The 14,784-nt window shown below is 30.8% G+C and overlaps 1 protein-coding gene across 1 annotated transcript; it reads right to left on the bottom strand.

Annotated features, from left to right (window-relative positions):
- Positions 1 to 946: 946 nt before the first annotated feature.
- Positions 947 to 14,438, bottom strand: LOC118191209 (sterol carrier protein 2-like). The gene is made up of 3 exons (XM_035362009.2): positions 14,266 to 14,438; positions 12,276 to 12,709; positions 947 to 3,433 (listed from the first exon to the last, which is right to left on the bottom strand). The coding sequence occupies exons 2-3, from the start codon at positions 12,696 to 12,698 to the stop codon at positions 2,612 to 2,614; spliced, it is 1,245 nt and encodes a 414-aa protein (XP_035217900.1). The 5' UTR covers positions 12,699 to 12,709; positions 14,266 to 14,438; the 3' UTR covers positions 947 to 2,611.
- Positions 14,439 to 14,784: the final 346 nt, after the last annotated feature.

Below are 14,784 nucleotides of genomic sequence, written 5' to 3' on the forward strand. Positions count from 1 at the left end.
TTATTATGGTAGAACTTACCAGAGCTGTCTGCCAAAGGATGCTTTCATAGAAAGAAACTGGCTGGTAATTATTTATGTGATATATATAACTAGTTTGTTCCTTCACTGGGAGTAAAAAACCATAAACTTTCACAGCATTTACATTCTCCTACTGATGGGGCTGCAGTTTCATAAAATTAATAGCTACTGAAAAGGCAATTATAACATATATGACATTCACATATCCTTTGAACTTTGTATGCTTGCTGTAATTTCCTTCCTTTTTTTCTAATTTTATGGTCTGAAAATTAAGAGGGAAAAATTATGTGAATAATTCAATTTCCAAAGGATGTGGTTACAGTAAAAACATAAATGAAAAGTACTCTTGTGTGTAAATTACAGGTAATTATCACAATATTATTTTTTAAAAGAAACCTGTATTCCAATAAGAATACATAGCAGTATTAGCATAACAATAAAACTTCATTTCTGCTATTCATTAGGTGTGAAATCATCCATAAATAATCAGGCTGACTGTGCAACTGACTCAGAGAAACTGTAGACTGAATGTGAGTTCATGGTTACTTCGCTGTGATGGGTTGGTTCTTGTATCAAGCTGGTATAAAGTTCAATGTTTAGAATGGATAAGTTCAGTATGACCTTCACAAATAGTTTGCAAGGGTTTGACTTCATTGGTGTGATGAAAAAAATCATTACATGGACGAATTCATTTTAAAGTTTAGAGAAGCTCATTCTCCAAACACATTGAAGAAAGAGAAAATTACATGAATATTTTTAAAAATTTCAGAACCTAGCATTAAAAAGCTAGGGAGGAAAATATGCAAGGAAATATGGTATTTATTTAATTGGTATTAGTTTTATATTCAAAGTAGAATTTGTAGAATTTTTTTCCATGGGTTCCTTGGATTGTTTGTGCATAAGGATTGAAAGAAATACTTTTTGCAAATAAAGTGACACCAGTTTTTATTTTGCCAAGACACAAAATTTTTGTAGTGGAAACAATAATCCCTCTCATTGAGGTCTTTAGGGAGGGAAGCAATATCTACCTATTGTCACAGATTTTAAAAAAATAGCTATCTGAAATATGTCCCTTTTAATTTAAAAAAAAAATTTGAACTCTTTATTTTACTCCAAACTTATTGTTAAACTTTAATCTATATTTTTTGTGGTGTTTTTGTATCCAGGTATAAAAACACTGTTTCTGTAATCAAATTATATTCAATATATATATAAAGCAAATCTATTTTTCATAATTGGTAATAAAATTAATATTTTACAGATTAAGTCATTTTAAAAATTTTAGGCCCACCACAAAGTTACTGAATACTGTTAGTTCAAACTGGGGTTCGAATCCCAACAAACAGGCTGACTGTATGAGCATTTTCATGGTTTTCCCCGTGTATAACATATATGCGAGCTAGTTTCCCTTAGGCAGATAGCCCTCAAGTGCTTAAGAATAATTAAATAAACCAACCATTTTAAAATTGATATAAGCATGATTTTTCATTATAAAATTGTTAAATTTCAGCAGTTGAATTTCCGTTCTTTTATGCCTTTTCATCCCAGCTGTAATACTTATACATTCTTTCACAATATGTAGTGTGAGCTTTACTGTCACACTATGTAAAAGCGTGTTGTAGGTAATGGTAGAATGTATTTTTATGTTTAGCCAAATTTGAATGCCTTTTTATTTATTCCCTATTTGCAGTGCAAGATATATTTAACAATTTGCAAGACAAGAGCAGATTTAAGGAATCACACAAGCAATCATAAGGAGACCTCAAACTACTTTCCAGATTTAAAAAAAAAAAAAAGTCAGTGGTATAGGATAAGAAAAAGTATACATACTCTACATCCTACAGCAAAGGGCCTCCTTCCATTTTATAAATCTGTCACTATTGCAGATTAAAGATTTTATGTGTTAAAATAAAATTATCTTTCCTGCTGATTAAATTATTCGAATATGGTAAAGCATGTAAGTGCTATCTGCATAAGGAAAGTGATGCTTACATGGAGAACTTTTTAAAGGAAACTGGTTCAGATTCATGTTACATGTGGAAAAAACCATGCAGCCAGCGTGCTCACCTTGAATTGAATTCCCAATATTCAGCAGTTATTAAATACTCAGCCGTTGGTAGAACCTGTTTGTTATAAGATAAAACATGCAAAGGATTTTTTATTCCTATTAAGATTTGATGGGGAGGAATTGGTTATCAATATATATATAAAATACTTGTTCAGTGTTAAAAAAAGGAATATCTATTTTGTACTTATTTTTTAAAATAGCTATGAAAATCTAAGATACTTTTTTCATTATACATCTTGCCACACTTTCTTGGCAGTTTTTTTTTTTTTTTTTTTTTTTTTTTTTTTTTTTTTTAGTTGCAGACAATTTCTAGTTATAAGAATAATTTATAAATGACAACATATTTATTTTATAGCATTATTACATTATTGCAATAGCATTTTTTATGATGAAGAATATGTGTGTTTTATTTAGCTTCTTTCACAGGCCCCAAAAAAGCAAGGCAGGTGCATAATGGAAAAGTACCAAATCTGAATTAAAGTATGGCATAACTTTTCATTTAAAAACTCAGTTTGGGGAGATTATTTATAATTTTGATTTATAATTTCCAGAAAGTTCTGGATAACCATGTTGATAAAGTGCAACAACTACAGCCCCACCTAAACCTATGTTGTGCTGAAGTGCAATTTTTGCTCCAGGAACTTGCCTTAGTCCAGCGGAACCTCTTAGCTGCCAGCAAAGCTCAGCACATTGAGCTAACCCCGTTGCACCTAATGGATGACCTTTTGAGATCAATCCACCACTCGGATTGATTACATATTTTCCTCCATATGTGTTGTCATTTGCATCCACTAATTCAGAACCTTTACCTATTTCACAAAGACCTAGTGCTTCATAGGTAATGAGTTCGTTTGTGGAGAAGCAGTCATGTAGTTCTATCACATCAATATTATGAGGTGTGATGGAAGTCTTTTTATACAGCTTTTGAGCAGCATTTCTTGTCATATCAAAGCCTACCATTTTTATACAGCTGTTTTCTGACAGACTTGTTGATGGATCAGTTGTCATTTCCATACCTATAATCTCAATTGCTTGGCTCTGTAGATTATTTGCTTCCACAAATCGCTTTGAAGCAATTATGGCTGCAGCTGCTCCATTTGAAGTTGGACAGCATTGTAGACGAGTCAATGGACCATATACTACAGGAGAATCCAATATTTCTTGGAGTGTATATTCATGATTTGATTGGGAATTTTGGTTATGAACTGAATGTCTATGGTTTTTCTGAGCAATTTTGGCAAAATGTTCTTTAGTTGTCCCATATTTGGTCATATGCTCTTGTCCAGCAGCACCAAACATTTGAGCAGACATGGGTGCTGCTACTATAGGACAGTTATTTGAAAGTACCTATGAATAAAATAAAATACATAAAAATCAAGGTAGAAATATCACAGAATAATTTTCTTTAAATTATATGTATATATTATATATAAATTTAAACAAATTTAAATTTTAACAAACACGTATAAAAGTAAAAAAGCAAATTTAAAGCCAAAAAAGTTTAAAAAATGTGCAAACATATAAAAGATTTAATTCTCGAACTAATCTACAATATCATTTAAATTCAGAAGCATAAGCAAATCAAGTGCAAAACCAATCTATGAAAATAAATTCACTAATTTAGCAAATTAAAATTAATCCAAACAATTTTTTTGAAAATGCATAAGTGAATGACTGTTGAGTAGGCAGGAGACAGACTTATCAAGGGGAAGTTGCCTCCAAACCTAACTCTTCAATCATTCAATTCGTGTTTCGTCATTCATGTAGGCAAGGGTAAAAGTCAAAACCAAAAGTAAAAAGTGAAAAATGTCCAAAAAGAAATACCAATAAAGTGTTACCCTTAGAAATTAGCATTTTGAGAAACAAGCAAGTAAAGTCAAGTATTAAATTAAACTTTTTTAAAAAAATTAAATTTAAAGAAAATTTTTTTATAAAAAATAAAAAATAATCTAGAAACCCTTGTCTACAGAAACCTCCCCGACACGAATATGCATATCAATAAAAAGAACTAGACATAATCCATATAAACCAATAAGAAACAAAAAGAACTAATTTACAATTTTTAAAAAACAAATATATACTTAAAAATATAATTTCATATTTAGAAAATACTTAAATACTACATAAAAAATTTTAAAAAATACTTAAAGCAAGTAAATAGTAAGTTTTAATTCTAACTTACCTACTATAGGAGTGTTGGGGTCTGCAAAAGTGTTTTTAAAGAGAAGTAAGTGTATTCTTCAAATTAATTATATATATGGTGCTTATGTAGGTAAAGTTGAGTGTCAAGCTGCTATCTTTGTTATATTAAACATTTTTTTGCAAACATTAATATCAAAAAATATAAAAATAAATCTAGAAAAAATTAAATTAAAAATCCTTAAGGTATGTAATTATCAATTATTTAGGGAGTAAAGTAGCTGAGCCAATCAAGCGATGTAAGTGTTTGAAGTAAAATAAAGTTAAGTGGTATTGTGAATTAAAAAATGTAAACTGTTTGTAATGTGAAATGTGTGTTGAAAAATTGTGTAAATAACGTTAAGTGAAAAATTTTTTGTGTGAAAATTGCAAATAATTAAAGTAATTAAGTAAAACTGAAATGTTTTAAAATTTAAATTTTAAAGTAAAATTAAAAATGTCTAAAAATTTTCTTTTTTTTTTTTTTAACGAAGTCCTTAAAAAACCTTTATAAAATTCCCAGAAATTTCTTAAGGAAGTTAATTTTTAATTTAATTATGAATTAATATTTAATGAAATATTTAATTTATGTTAAGTTAATATTTAATGAAAGAAAAAATTAAAAGTTTAATGAACTGATTTCAGTTGGTATATCAAAACTTAACTAAATACTGGCTGAAGTATGGAAAATTAGAAGATGATTAAAATCTTCACTCAATTCAGGCTATAATTGAGACTTTTGAAAAGAGTTGGCCCTTTATTAGTAAAAGGAAAGAATCTAGTATTGATTAAATATACATATTTACAAATTTATTTACAATAAAAATTTACAAGATAATTTCTTTACTCTTCTATATCCTTCATTACCCTCTAGCTAAGGTTTAAGGTAATGTTATCATATCAAAAAGAGCCAAAAAATTATAAAGTCAATGCCTGCCTTTTTAATATATAAATTAATAAATTTTGGTGGTACTTGGTTATCAACTTGAACATTAATTAGCTTTATTATTTCTTCCTTTAAATCGTCTATTCCAGTACATATATTTTTTATTCTGATTATTTGGCTATGAAACGTGTTTTCTATTACTTTTCTAGAGATATTAGAGTTCCAATTAATTAGTTTAATAGTATGAAAATGGAAATCCCTTCTTTTATCAAATAATTTAATTTTGCTGTGTTTAATAATTTGCAGGTCTAGGTATTCAATAGTATCTTGATTCGTATTCGTTTTATTAAGTGTTAAACTATTTGGGTAAATTTTGAATTGCTCAAAAGTAGAATTATTATAATATCATCTATGTATCTAAAAGTATGAGCAAATAGCTTTAATTCATTTTTATTTAAACTTAGTTGGAATTTATATTCAAAAGTAAAAAGAAATAGGTTACAAATTTGTGTAGAACTGTTTGCTCCCATAGGAATTCCTCTAACTTGCTGAAAGATCTTATTATTGAATTTAATGTAGTTATTAAATAATGCACAATTCAGATAAGTATTCCATCTTTCCATACAAAGGATGTCAAGTATGTCAGGAAAAAGTTGTGGGAGTTGCATTAAACTAGTAAAAATTTCTTCTAATGGTAGAGAAGTATAAAGGTTTTCAAAGTCATAGCAGTTAATATTCTTGATTGTTAAAATTTTAAAACTGCTGAGAACTGGAGCATTATTATAAATAATCCAACTATAATTGTGTTGTTTGTTAACGAGTTGTTGGATTACAGATTTTTTTAAGTATAATTGCAAATATGTAATCTATATTCTTTTTATAATTATTTGTACCATTAGCAATAAATCTAAATTTGAGTGGTGATTTATGAAATTTTGGGAGAGCATATAGATTTGCTAATCTATTGTAGCTAGATGGTTGTGAAATTTGCAGTTTCTTATGAAATGCTTTTAGCTTTTTTGCAATAGCATTTTCTTGTAGATTGGTGTTTGTAAGTAATGGCATTATTTAGTTCAGTATTCATTAATGAGACATAAAAAAATTTTCATATTATGCTAAAATTATTGTTGGCTTTGTCAATTTTGGTAATTATGAACTTTTGTTTTAAATCCTGTAAATGAGAAATGAGAATATTCCACTGTAAATTGCTATTAAATTCAATTCTTCGAATTCTTTGCTTGAATTCTTCTAATATTGCATGTTTCCAAGCCATAAAGGTGGAATTTGGAATATTTAATTTGAAACTAGTTTTAACTATAAATTCGTCTATATTTTTTACGAAACTTTTAAAACTGTGATGTTTGTTAATTTTTAGTACTGGTAATATATATAATTATTCCAGAATAAATATTAAGTTTCTGGAGGCTAATATTTTTATGAAATATTTTTCATATACTATTCATTTTAAACATTAAATGTTGTTTGGATTGAAAATTAGTAGTACCATAATATTGTAAAGAAACTGAATGGAATGAGACTACAGTAGTCATTAGTATCTGCCAAACCTCAGACTATCTAAAACTATTACAGTGTATCTAACTGTGATACAATACCAATAAGTTAAATTCTGCTTTTTTAATTATAAAAATTTGTGCTGGAAATTTAATGTTATTGACATTTCTCTGAAAATAGAATGTGTTTGATCTAGTTGAAGTTGTTTTATTATGTCAGATAACATATAAATAAATTATTAATTGTAAAATGTGAATTAATAATAGATTTAATTTTGTTGTGTGTATGCTTTAAAATATATTGAATAGTTTATGTTTTAATATTAACATTCATTCGAATTTTTTTGTTAAATGTACAAAATCTTGCATGCTAGATTAATGCATTTGTAAAGTATTTAATAGTAGATTTTGATTTCTGATGATTTTTTTTTTTTTTTTTTTTTTTTTTTTTTGTAACTTTTTGAGGAAACAAAATTTAGATGCGAGATGTTTTGAGAAATTCATTTAGTGATCACCTAGAATTGAGTAGGAAATATTTGAATAACGGGCTTGATATGTGAATTGTTGTACCATAAGAACACATAGCAATAATTCCTTAATTTCTTACATTATCCTCTCTTCCTTTTTCTTCAGTGAACTAGTTTCAATTTCCTTGGGCCTTTGGGCAGGCCCTATCCCAGAGTAGTGAAGTAAATCTTTTTTTTTTTAATATTAGATAGCATAATTTGTGAAAAAGCTATTTATAGGCATAATTTGAAAGCAATTATTGAATATGGCAGGTAGTTCTAAAGTTGAGTGGCATTCAGAATGTTTGTAGTGAAAACGAAAGTCCAAACATTTGATAGCAATAGATGTGAATGTTGAAGAAGAGTCCGTGAGTCGATATATTTGCAGAACAAAGTGTCATGCTAGTGATAGCAGTGAAGTTCCAAGGCTGAATGAGAATAGGAGGCAGGAACATTGAGTTAAGTTGCACTGGAGGCTAGCTGGTGGCTGCAGAGGAGAAGCTGATTGGGAACAGCACAAATTATATTACCCTCTCCTTCAAACATGGGGAGGGGGGAAGCATAAGTGATAACCCCTAGTTGGCCATTCCAAATTAGTAGTAAATTATCATATACCAATTTTAGTTCATGTACTAGATACAGAGACCAGGAAGAACTTGCAGAATGAAGAGAAGTTGAAAAAAAAAAATTCTGCCCACAATTCATAATTACAAAAGTTTGACATTGATATGGCTTCCTATGTCCTCTTTATATTATAACAATTAACACATTCATCTGTGATACTGAAAATCCCAGGTTTGGCTTGATGTGGTCAACCAATATTGATCTGTTGCAGTATAAGAGCACATGGGAAGAAAAAGTTAATTTTCTAATGAACTGATCACTCAGTTATCTTGAAATGCACATGGAAGTCTATGTTGGGGGAAATTTGAAACATTGATGTATCATCAGCAGCATTGGCACAACAGCCCCTTTTTGAATGGCCTTCTTCAGAAGCCTCTCTCATTCCACCTTTCCTTCAACAACTGACCTCTAGTTCTTAATTTTTAGAATGGCAAAATCCCTCCACCTTTTCTTTGGTCTTCATCTTGATCTTTCACAAACAAGAGTTGCATTAAGGACTGTTCTATCTGCATTTATTCTCAGGAGGTGACCTGCCCAATTCATTCTATTTAATTTTATGGATTTAATAATATCCTCATCTTTATAAATTTTGTAGAGTACAAAATTATACAGTTTATGCCATATATTATTTTCTGAGATAGCACCAAAAATAGTTCTTAGAATCTTCTGTTCAAAGATCACCAAGGCTATTTTTTCCCTCATAATCAAGAGTCCACGCTTCTGAAGCATAGGTTAAACTCATTTTATTATTAACTTGTGTAATATAATTTTTATCCTTCTCTTTATTAGATGGGATTTCGGAAGAGGTTTTAGGCCAAAGAAGCAACGATTCGCAGGAGTAACCCTTTTTCCGATTTCAGGATAAATAACATTTTGATAGTTAATTTTGGAATCCAAATACACTGGTTATCATAAACTAAGGAAAACTCACAAAAATAGCGATAACTCCCTAAAAAATAAGCCAAACCGTGTAAAATTTGAATATGTTGCCAAGTAAGAGTAGCTGAATAAAACTGCAATATGCAAATTAGTGGCGCTGCCTTCGGAATAAGTCATCTGCGAGTAGCATAAAAGTCCATGTTTGAGAGCAAGCCCACATATTTCACTGTGACAGTGACATCAGAAATCTGAGATAGTCAATTCGTAACAATGACCTCCAGGCATCATTTGCCTACAGAACTGCGATGGAGAGCCATTGGGAGGCTAGAGGCAGGACAAAGTCAAACAGAAGTGCTCAGAAGGCTAAATCTAGGAGGTTCAGCCAAGGACGGCCAACTGCTACAATGAGCACCGATGACCGATATTTGACATTATGTGCACGCAGAAATAGAACCGCTACTCCGACTCTTCTTAGATACTCCCTTGCTGCAGCCATCGGAAGGTTCGTGTCAACGTCAACTGTGCATAGAAGGCTTCACGAAGGCAGTCTGTATGCAAGGCGACCAGCCATTTCTGTGCTGCTCACGTCACGCCATAGGAGGGACAGTTTTCAGTGGGCACGACAACATGTCCACTGGAGGGCGGTTCTCTTTACGGATGAGTCCAGGTTTAGTCTAGAAAGCAATAGTAGGCGTTATTTGATATGGAGAGAACCTAGAACCCGTTATCATCAGTGAAAGAGATGCATACAGAAGGCGCAGTGTCTGTGTTTGGGGTGGCATCTCTTTGGGTGGATGCACAGACCTCCATGTCTTTCCAAGGGGAACTGTGAATGCTCAGATTTATAGAGATGACATCCTTGATATTTATTTGTGCCCATATGCCGGGGCAATAGGTGATGCTTTCCTGTTACAGGACAACAACGCAAGATCACACAGGGCTTGCATCGTAGATGATTATCTTCAACAGGAAACAATTATGCGCATGGAGCTATCGAGCATGTTTGGGATGCTTAAGGGAGATGTCTAGCTGCTCTCAATCCGCCCCCTCAGACCCTTGTCGCGCTTGCAACTGCTTTGCAAGAGCAATGGCTCTTGCTTCCTACGGAACTGATAGACCGCATAATTGAAAGCATCACACATCTCTGTATGTGCTGTATTGCTTCTAGAGGCAATCATATTCCATATTGAAGGAACTTATTCTATAGCAAACTGACACCTTCGATTTGTTCATTTTATACATGTGCTAATTTCTATACTACCATATTTGTCTGGTAATTTCTTTTTATGTTATTTGATACCTTACTATGTGCTGTATATTGTGGGTAAGTTTTATTAAATTCTACATGTAACTTTTTCAGTAATCGTGATTTTTCCTTAATTTATGATAACCAGTGTATGTGAAATTTTTCACAGATTCAAATTTAAATGGGCCAATATCAAATATTTTAGGTGGATTTTTATTTTTACCACAATATGTATATTTAGTTTTTTCCACATTTACTCTGAGCTTCATTTTCCCGGATGAATTCACTAGAGCCAAATAGGTCTCTCCCAGCACAGCTGTTGATCTTGCAATTGTATCTACATCAGCATGATTAAATAAAATGCACTGGATATTTTTCAGAATTTGCTAAAGGTACTTGCTTATTATAGCATCTCCTGACCTTATTTGGCAACCTTAGAATTATGCCAAGAACACAGCTGTAATTTTGCCATGCTTGTGAACCATGAATGGAGAAATTGATGCATGTTGTTTCCTAAGAATATACTTAATAATCAATATGGCAAGGCCATATTTCCAAGATTGCTTTCAATAATTCATAAAAGCTATCATTTTTTCTTATGTACTTTCTCTACATAAATTCCAAAAGATATGACACTAGGTGATGCTGAGTTGTGGTTCCTTGTTTTTTTACTCTGCCACTTGGCTAAACACCACATTTTTTGTACATTTTGGGTGTGAACACTTGTTGTTGGGTCTATGAAATTGTACCTATGGTTAACAGTAAAGTGACTAACTAGCTTCTTCAAGTTGCTCTGTTTAATATCCCATTCAGCAATGTGATCCATCTTACACATATTGAATAATTTTCTTCATAAGTGTACCAGCATCCATATCTGAGATCTAAACGACAAAGCACTCACTATTATCTTCCTGACATATTCCTCCAAAAATCTACTATTGTGGGAGCACTCTGCCACTGTTATTCTTATGTCATACAAATTGAGTTTCGTCAATTTCAAATAGTTAAATGGGATTGTTTTATTCACCCATTGAATCTTTGCTTCAGATAAATTGGAATATTTTTATACATATTAAGCTGTTTGTCACACCAACTATTGAACATCAAATCCTTTGACCATGAATATGGAAATCTAATAGCAGTGATAAATTATATTTTGGAACCACTGAACCCTATTTCAAACACGGAGGTCCTTCTTTTTACAATTTTTAACATTACGTCTGCAAATGGTTTCGTTATTAACATATAGTTTCATGTTTTGGACATTTTCGTATACTCGTGCTGGATAAAAGACCTCTTTCTTAAAAAAATTATATGGCATCTACCTCTTTATTTGGTAAGTTAAAGATTGTTAACCACATATTCACAAAAGTAAGGAATATTTTTTTGAAAACTTATCGAAAATGAAACACAGTACTAATATAAGAATACATGGTGAGATATCTTGGTTGATTAGTGATTCAATCTCCAGGGGAAGGGGGGCTGCTATAAGAAAGCACTAAAAATTCTCCCCACAATTCATAATTAACCATGTTTGACTTAGTGTAGCTTCCTATATGTTTTTTATGATAATTAGTACATATATCAGTCATATTGGAAATCCCAAGTATGGCATGATGTACTCAATTGTGTTGAAATATGCATAGAATCTACATTGGAGAAAATTTGAAACACTGCTTTTAAATATAATGTGCTTTATAGTAAATATATAAAAGTGATATTATATGTAATGACATATACTATATGGTTACTAAGTGTATTCCTCTAGATTAAAACTTAAAATGTGATTCCCTTTTTATTCTATTCAGAGCAAAGTAAAAATAATCTGATCTCTGTTGTGGCAGCTCAGATCAAAACTCTATCTACATTACTAAAAATATGTATGATATATATGAAAAGGCTTTGTATTAATACATAGCACAGTGCAGAAGTTTGTTAAGGTATACTAGAGAAATTAGGAACAGAATTTATGTTTGTAGTATATTCCAGATAAATTACATTGCTGAATTTCAAGGCTAGTTTTTTTTCAGTGAAGAAAAGTTACTTAAGTATTCATAATAAAAAGAATCAATAATGACAATCTTCTTTACTAATGATAAAGTTGATTGCTTAACTTAGAGTATGCAGTCCCTTTGCTATTGTCTATCTAGACAGAACTGGAATTAACGTGATGACTAAATTGTTTTTTTTTTTTTTTTTTTTTTTCCAGCCAGTTTAATGTTTCAGGTAATTAGGTTAGTAAGTATTTTATAAAGTGCAAAACATCATTTTAATATAAATGTTATAAAAAACATTCAGTAGAACAAGTGTGTAATTTATGCACATCTGGATAAAATCAAATTATTCATTTGTTACTTACTTTCATATGTTTATCCAGTGGATTGGCTCGATCACGGAATTTTGACGTCAGTGATCCTTTCTCCATTTTTTCAAATCCAAGAGCTAGAATACAATCACTCATACCTCCTCTGATGAGTTGGTTGGCAAGCATGAGAGCCGTTGATCCTGTAGAGCAGTTGTTATTCACATTATAAATAGGAATGCCTGTCATTCCTACTTCATAAAGTGATCTCTGACCACATGTGGAATCACCATAAACATAACCTACACAGGCTTGTTCTACTTTTTCATAAGGTATTCTGGCATCACTAAGAGCTGCAATGACAGCTTCTTTCACTAGCCCTGGATAATCTATTTTATTTGTTCCAGGCTTCAGAAATTTTGTCATTCCTACACCAACTACATATACTGGTTGGGAGTTAGAAGTCGCTCGTTGAGACATTTTGATAATAGCTGAAAAATAAATATCCAGTTTGCTTATTTAATGTTATACTATTAGTATGAATTATATATTACTGTATACTTTTTAAAAAGAAAACTTCTAATATATCATTGTTGCTACATGGAAATATTTAAAAAAATATTATCCATCATGAAAAACCAGAAAGTTAATATATAATTTAATTTGTGAACATTATTACAAACAAATCAGTGGAATGATTTTGTTACATAAATCTGCTTCATTTTAAGCAAATAATTTAACCATACATAGTTAAATAAATATTGAAAATTAATAATAATATATAGATTATATGATTTACTTAATACATATATTATTTAATTATTATATTACTTTTACTTATTTCGTGTGGTTTGGGGGGGAGTCTAAAATAATGAATCTTGCTGTCTTCTATATACTTTGACTTTTTAATTACTTACCGCAAAACACTCAAAATCTGTCTGATTCAAGAGGGATTATCTAGAGAAAATTGTCTGGTATTTTTATGTTACACTGCTGAAAATTTGTATGGAATAACATTATGTTATAAAGACTTAAATGAACTCATTTTAAAATTTGTTCATTAAAAACTTAATAAAAAAAGGAGTAAAAAATTATTGGATTAACCACACATGCAAAGTATATAGCTATTATAATTATTTTTAAAATGTTATTTTTTAATTATCTTGTGAATGAAAAAATAATTTTCTGGACTGCAATATATTGTAACTGGCCGTAACTGAAATTAAATTGTGGTCAGATTGATTTTCAAAAAACTTCTTGAGCTAGTTAGAATTTGATCCTATGAATAGTGTATTAAGTACGGCTTATGAATTCTCTTCTTGAATATTAAAATATAAATGTTATATATTTCAGGTTTCTTCTAATCATACTTTAAAATTAAATAAAAGTTCTCTAAATATAACGCCAACGAAAATTATGTAAGTAAAATTATTAGTTTCGTTTAACTGGTTTCTGTGTTAACTTCTCTTTTACAGTTTTTATCTCCGGCTTAATTAATATCACAATAAAAAAAGTCCGCCATAATTTATCCTTGCATATTTTTGGCTCAATCAAAATCCTTATTACCTCTACATTCTTTGATATCACGAAAAATTGAGTAAATAAGCGTATGTATGTGCCCCTTCTCCTTTACTGTTGTATATAACTTCCTCTTCTTGTTCCACGCCCCCCTCTGAATTAGAATAGTAAACAAAATTTAAGTTTTTAAACTGTAACTAATTAAGCAGTAATAAACAACATGTAATAAACTTATAATGTTGACCGTAATAATATTCTCTTCAATTAAAAAATATAATCGGGCACTGCGCGGGAAAATTCAAATAATATTCGCATAGTCACTAGGCGTTTTAAAGGTTTTGAGATTCCAAAAATATACATTTAGAATGCATATACGGGGAAAAAAACGTCCGCTATAGGTCAAGATGTCCGTCGCATAGTGGGACAGCAAACAGGTTTTGATTTAGAGCTTTAAATTAAGATTTCAGCGGTATGCTATTACAAACCTTATTCCTGGAATTAGTGATATTAATAGAGAATAATAATTTACCTGCAAATAAACACTTTTTACACTTTAAGAAGAATTTCTGCGTTCCAGCTGGGAGGTCAGACTAATTGTTCACCACACAATTCAAATCCGCCTCATGTAGGCATTGGGCAGCCTGACTCTGAGAGAAAGAAGTTTTTTCTACTTGCCACTGAAGTAAACACGCATGGTTGCCTTTGTACCTACCTGTTTAGAATGTACTGTTTGGCGAATGAACGTGGCGGTCGTTTTTTTTGTTTCCATGTGTAACTTGGCGATATTCTTCGAATCTTAGGTTTTCAAAAAAAAAAAATTCCACCTGTCGTTAAAGTGTTTCGATTATCATCGCGGACTCTACAAAAAGTCGAGTCATTAAATTAGTACAAGGCTGGCATAGCGTCAGTGTTAGTTCAGGGTCAGATGGCGAAAGGAGAAGTTTCAAGTTTTTTTTAGAATATTTTTGATGCGTATTAACATTTTACACTAAAAAAGGATTGAAGCTGTTTATTTAGTTAAAACTTTACGTGCAAAATTTAAAAACAT

This window comes from Stegodyphus dumicola, chromosome 10, assembly GCF_044657685.1.
Source record: "Stegodyphus dumicola isolate Sdum_Otavi_A_Nest chromosome 10, ASM4465768v1".
Lineage (NCBI taxonomy): Eukaryota > Metazoa > Arthropoda > Arachnida > Araneae > Eresidae > Stegodyphus > Stegodyphus dumicola.

Bases quoted from the DNA above. Each gene is read 5' to 3' on its own strand.
- LOC118191209 (XM_035362009.2), bottom strand. From the start codon at position 12,698: ATGTCTCAACGAGCGACTTCTAACTCCCAACCAGTATATGTAGTTGGT. The intron at 3,434-12,275 runs GTAAGTAACAAA...TTTTATTCATAG, and splicing joins CACTGGATAAACATATGAAA to GTACTTTCAAATAACTGTCC.